This window comes from Oncorhynchus tshawytscha, linkage group LG10, assembly GCF_018296145.1.
Source record: "Oncorhynchus tshawytscha isolate Ot180627B linkage group LG10, Otsh_v2.0, whole genome shotgun sequence".
Classification (NCBI taxonomy): domain Eukaryota; kingdom Metazoa; phylum Chordata; class Actinopteri; order Salmoniformes; family Salmonidae; genus Oncorhynchus; species Oncorhynchus tshawytscha.
Genome location: NC_056438.1, coordinates 2,895,575 through 2,901,931, shown reverse-complemented (window position 1 = coordinate 2,901,931; position 6,357 = coordinate 2,895,575). Strand labels below are relative to the sequence as shown.

At 44.7% G+C, this 6,357-nt stretch overlaps 1 protein-coding gene and 1 pseudogene across 1 annotated transcript in view; both read right to left on the bottom strand.

Moving 5' to 3' along the window:
• LOC121847374 overlaps positions 1–6,357 on the bottom strand; it is a 74,572-nt pseudogene that overhangs the window by 33,187 nt on the left and 35,028 nt on the right.
• The window catches only part of LOC112237316 (FH2 domain-containing protein 1), an 8,175-nt gene continuing 6,634 nt past the window's right edge, over positions 4,817–6,357 (bottom strand). Inside the window, exons 3-4 of the mRNA XM_042329306.1 lie at positions 5,514–5,687; positions 4,817–4,903 (exon numbers count right to left, since the gene is read on the bottom strand). Coding sequence (XP_042185240.1) covers positions 4,838–4,903; positions 5,514–5,687 — 240 coding nt within the window. The 3' untranslated portion in view covers positions 4,817–4,837. The remainder of the gene's footprint in view (positions 4,904–5,513; positions 5,688–6,357) is intronic.

Sequence of the window (6,357 nt, the reverse complement as noted above, 5' to 3'; positions counted from 1 at the left end):
GGGGAGGGGGAGAGAGAGGGGAGGGGGAGTGAGGGGAGGGGGAGAGAGAGGGAGGGGGAGAGAGAGGGGGGGGAGAGAGAGGGGAGGGGGGAGGGGAGGGGGAGTGAGGGGAGGGGGAGAGAGAGGGGAGGGGGAGGGAGGAGAGGGGAGGGGGGAGAGAGAGGGGAGGGGAGAGGGTGGTGGGGGTCAAACCCATGTTTTAGTCAGACAGATGGCTGCTTATGAAGCAAAATGCTTTGATTGGTCAAGGGAGAGGGGAAAAAGAGGTGTTTGACCTCAACACTAAACTTGCATGAAAGACGTTGTCTCACAAACACACCACACGTGTGGATAGAATCTGGGGAGAGACAAGACAACGTATCACCCTCATATCTCTCCCCGTGCGTTGTGTTGTGGCAGCAGAGACAGCTAACTGGTGGTATCGGCTATTGATGCAGTCAACACACACTGGAAAAGTACTCTGCATTGTTCTCCACCAACACCAACTCATCCAACGTGTTCAGTCTAAAGCCCTGTTGAAGTGACTAAAATCCTATTTGTTTGCAGATTCGACTTGAATCTGTTCTTTGTCCTGAACAGCCAGAAAGCATATGGAATCGGATATTTCAAGCTACCTTTCAAACCCCCTTCGTAGGTGGTTTGAAGTCTGATTCAAATCTGATTCCTGGCCATGTGACTTGTCTGAACGGTCAAATCTGATTTATTTGCCCTCCAGTAGATTAGCATTTGTTGTTTGCTAGCTACTCTGCTATCAGTGGGTTTTAAGCTGTTATTTGGCATATCTTGTTGCTTGCTAGCTACTCTGCTATCAGTTTGACAAGAACATGTGGTAACTAACTGGCATGTTAAATCTTTACAAAAGTGAATGTGCTAGAAAGCTAAATGGCTACCTAGCTAGTTGACTGCTGTGGCTAACTAGCGAGTTGGACTGCTGTGGCTACCTAGCTAGTTGGACTGCTGTGGCTACCTAACTAGTTGACTGCTGTGGCTAACTAGCGAGTTGGACTGCTGTGGCTAGCTAACTAGTTGACTGCTGTGGCTAATTAGCTAGTTGGACTGCTGTGGCTACCTAGCTAGTTGACTGCTGTGGCTACCTAACTAGTTGACTGCTGTGGCTAACTAGCGAGTTGACTGCTGTGGCTAACTAGCTAGTTGGACTGCTGTGGCTACCTAGCTAGTTGACTGCTGTGGCTACCTAGCTAGTTGACTGCTGTGGCTACCTAACTAGTTGACTGCTGTGGCTAACTAGCGAGTTGGACTGCTGTGGCTACCTAGCTAGTTGGACTGCTGTAGCTAACTAGCGAGGTGGACTGCTGTGGCTACCTAGCTAGTTGACTGCTGTGGCTAACTAGCGAGTTGGACTGCTGTGGCTACCTAACTAGTTGACTGCTGTGGCTAACTAGCGAGTTGGACTGCTGTGGCTACCTAGCTCGTTGACTGCTGTGGCTACCTAGCTAGTTGACTGCTGTGGCTACCTAACCAGTTGACTGCTGTGGCTAACTAGCGAGTTGGACTGCTGTGGCTACCTAGCTAGTTGGACTGCTGTAGCTAACTAGCGAGGTGGACTGCTGTGGCTACCTAGCTAGTTGACTGCTGTGGCTAACTAGCGAGTTGGACTGCTGTGGCTACCTAACTAGTTGACTGCTGTGGCTAACTAGCGAGTTGGACTGCTGTGGCTACCTAGCTAGTTGACTGCTGTGGCTAACTAGCGAGTTGGACTGCTGTGGCTACCTAGCTAGTTGGACTGCTGTAGCTAACTAGCGAGTTGACTGCTGTGGCTAGCTATCTAGTTGGACTGCTGTGGCTAGCTAGCTAGTTGACTGCTGTGGCTAACTAGCGAGTTGGACTGCTGTGGCTACCTAGCGAGTTGACTGCTGTGGCTAGCTAGCTAGTTGGACTGCTGTGGCTACCTAACTAGTTGACTGCTGTGGCTAACTAGCTAGTTGGACTGCTGTGGCTACCTAACTAGTTGACTGCTGTGGCTAACTAGCGAGTTGGACTGCTGTGGCTACCTAGCTAGTTGGACTGCTGTAGCTAACTAGCGAGTTGACTGCTGTGGCTAGCTAGCTAGTTGGACTGCTGTGGCTAACTAGCGAGTTGGACTGCTGTGGCTACCTAACTAGTTGACTGCTGTGGCTAACTAGCGAGTTGGACTGCTGTGGCTACCTAGCTAGTTGACTGCTGTGGCTAACTAGCGAGTTGGACTGCTGTGGCTACCTAGCTAGTTGACTGCTGTGGCTAACTAGCGAGTTGGACTGCTGTGGCTAGCTAGCTAGTTGGACTGCTGTGGCTAGCTAGCTAGTTGACTGCTGTGGCTACCTAGCTAGTTGACTGCTGTGGCTAACTAGCTAGTTGGCCAAAAAAGGACTCATTTTGAAAGTTGGATCATCCAGTAGTCGGCTAGCTAACTACATATACTCATAGACACAATGCATTTGGGAAGAATTCAGACCCCTTCACTTTTTCCACATTTTGTTACGTTACAGACTTATTCTAAAATTGATTAAATGTTTTCCTTAATCTACACACATTAAAAAAACAGTTTTTCGACATTTTTGTAAAAGTTTTAAAAACAAAAAAACAGAAATAACCAATTTACATAAGTTTTCAGACTCTTTGCTATGAGACTTGAAATTTGCATCCTGTTTCCATCGATCATCCTTGAGATGTTTCTACAACTTAATTGGAGTCCATCTGTGGTAAATTCAATTTATTGGACATGATTTGGAAAGGCACACACCTGTCTATATAAGGTCCCACAGTTTACAGTGCATGTCAGAGCATGAACCAAGCCATGAGGTTGTAGGAATTGAGCTCAGAGACAGGATTGTGCCGAGGCACAGATCTGGGGAAGGGTACCAAAACATTTCTGCAGCATTTCTGCAGCATCCCCAAGAACACAGTGGCCTCCATCATTCTTAAATGGAAGAAATCTGGAACCACCAAGACTCTTCCTAGAGCTGGAAGCCACTGGCTGCCTGGCCAGATGGAAGCCACTCCTCAGTAAAAGGCACATGACAGGCCACTTGGAGTTTTGGTGGTTCCAGATTTCTTCCAGATTTCTTCCAGGAGTGGCTTCGGGACAAGTCTGAATGTCTTTGAGTAGCCCAACCAGAACCCGGACTTGAACCCGATCGAACATCTCTAGAGAGACCTGAAAATTGCTGTGCAGCGACGCTCCCCATCCAACCTGACAGAGCTTGAGAGGATGTGCAGAGAAGAATGGGAGAAACTCCCCAAATACAGGTGGGCCAAGCTTGTAGCATCATACCCAAGAAGACTAGAGTCTGTAAGTACTGAGTAAAGGGTCTGAATACTTATGTAAATAATAATATAATAATATAATAATATATATAATATTTAAGTTTTTTTACTGAGTCACTACGGGGTACTGAGTCACTACGGGGTACTGAGTCACTACGGGGTACTGAGTCACTACGGGGTATTGTGTCATTACGGGGTACTGAGTCATTACGGGGTACTGAGTCATTACAGGGTACTGAGTCATTACAGGGTACTGAGTCATTACGGGGTACTGAGTCATTACGGGGTACTGAGTCATTACGGGGCACTGAGTCATTACGGGGCACTGAGTCATTACGGGGTACTGAGTCATTACGGGGTACTGAGTCATTACGGGGTACTGAGTCATTACGGGGTACTGAGTCATTGCGGGGTACTGAGTCATTACGGGTACCGAGTCATTACGGGGTACTGTGTGTCGATTGATGAGAAAAAAACAACTAGTCAATTCATTTTAGATTAAGGCTGTAACATAACAGAATGTTGAAAAATTAAATTACATGTGTGTGTATATATACATATGATGGAGAGAGAGACGGAGAGTATCATGAGGACAGACTTACTTCTTGAACTCTACATGTGTGTATATATATATGACAGAGAGAGACGGAGAGTATCATGAGGACAGACTTACTTCTTGAACTGTACATGTGTATATATATATATGACAGAGAGAGAGACGGAGAGAGAGACAGAGAGTATCATGAGGACAGACTTACTTCTTGAACTGTACATGTGTGTATATATATATATATATATATGACGGAGAGAGAGACGGAGAGTATCATGAGGACAGACTTACTTCTTGAACTGTACATGTGTATATATATATATATGACGGAGAGAGAGACGGAGAGTATCATGAGGACAGACTTACTTCTTGAACTGTACATGTGTGTGTATATATACATATGATGGAGAGAGAGACGGAGAGTATCATGAGGACAGACTTACTTCTTGAACTCTACATGTGTGTATATATATATATATATATATAGACAGAGAGAGAGACGGAGAGTATGATGAGGACAGACTTACTTCTTGAACTGTACATGTGTTTATATATATATATATGACGGAGAGAGAGACGGAGAGTACCATGAGGACAGACTTACTTCTTGAACTGTACATGTGTATATATATATATGACGGAGAGAGAGATGGAGAGAGAGACGGAGAGTATCATGAGGACAGACTTACTTCTTGAACTGTACATGTGTATATATATATATATGACGGAGAGAGAGATGGAGAGAGAGACGGAGAGTATCATGAGGACAGACTTACTTCTTGAACTGTACATGTGTATATATATATATATGACGGAGAGAGAGACAGAGAGTATCATGAGGACAGACTTACTTCTTGAACTGTACATGTGTATATATATATATATATATGACGGAGAGAGAGACGGAGAGACGGAGAGTATCATGAGGACAGACTTACTTCTTGAACTGTACATGTGTATATATATATATATATATATATATATATGACGGAGAGAGAGACGGAGAGTATGATGAGGACAGACTTACTTCTTGAACTGTTTGAGGTAAATTCCCACATTCATCCCTCTCTTCCAGTCCAGGATACTGATCTGAGAGAGAAAGAATTTGAAAACAAATCAAATGTTGCTAAACTCACATATCCACTGGGTGAAATACCACAGTAGCGAGATGTCGACCTGTTGCCACGAGAAAAGGGCAACCAGTGAAGGACAAAACACCATTGTAAATACAACCCATATTTATGTTTATTTATTTTCCCTTTTGTACTTTAACTATTTGTACATTGTTACAACACTGTATATATACATAATATGACATTTGTAATGCCTTTATTCTTTTGGAACTTCTGTGAGTGTAATGTTTACTGTTCATTTTTATTGTTTACTTCACTTTTGTTTATTATCTATTTCACTTGCTTTGGCAATGTTAACATATGTTTCCCCATGGCAATAAAGCCCCTTTGAATTGAATTTGATTTGAATTGAGAGAGAACAGAGAGAAACATTGATAAAGAGAGAGAACAGAGAGAAACATTGATAAAGAGAGAGAACAGAGAGAAACATTGATAAAGAGAGAGAACAGAGAGAGAATGAAAACACAAATGCAACACTCTGCTAACTCAGAGCCAAGATGGAATATATCTGTTTGACACAACATCTCATTGGCCATAAAAGGGTGTGTGTGTCCTCTCCTCCTCACCTCATCTTTGGTCTCTCTGAGGGAGCCTCGGGCCTTCCCCCCCCTAGTCACAGAGGTAACCCCAGATGATTGACAGTCCGTCTGACTAAACAGCTCCTCGATGGTCTGGACGTCTATGTAGTACTGCTGCTGCTGCACAGGAAGCTGTGTCCACAGGTTGGTCCGCCCTTTCACCTGGAGACCGTTACACAGCAGTTAGGAGGTTTAAGGTTCCCAGACTAAACACTTTAGAAGAGTTTATGCCTATATTGGTTTGTTTTAGACTTCGGTGAGGGTTTTTTTTCCCCCGGCTTTTCGGGCACACAACATTTTTTTTTTCGAGAGGCAAGCCGAAGTCGGGAGCCAAAGTCGGGAGCCAAAGTCGGGAGCCGAAGTCGGGAGCCAAAGTCGGGAGCCAAAGTCGGGAGTCAAAGTCGGGAGTCAAAGTCGGGAGCCAAAGTCGGGAGCCAAAGTCGGGAGCCAAAGTCGGTCGCAGAAGTCTACGCCCCTTTGTCGGTGATTGGTCAACAGCAGGTTTTTGTTATTTCAATGGCCATAACTTATTTTCATGTCCAAATTAATGACAGATTTCTGGAGTTATCTTAGATTAATTTGGACTATTTTGAGGAAGTGTATACTGGCTACGGTGTCTCAAAATGGACAAACAGTACAATTGCTGCTTTTTTCTAGTTTTTCAAGTGAAGGTTTTTAAGGGAGTATGGAGTAGGGGCGGGGTCTACTGGTATAAGAAGCAGGAGGAGTGTAACTAACCTGGTCTTCAGAGTAGGGGCGGGGTCTACTGGTATAAGAAGTAGGAGGAGTGTAACTAACCTGGTCTTCAGGGTAGGGGCGGGGTCTACTGGTA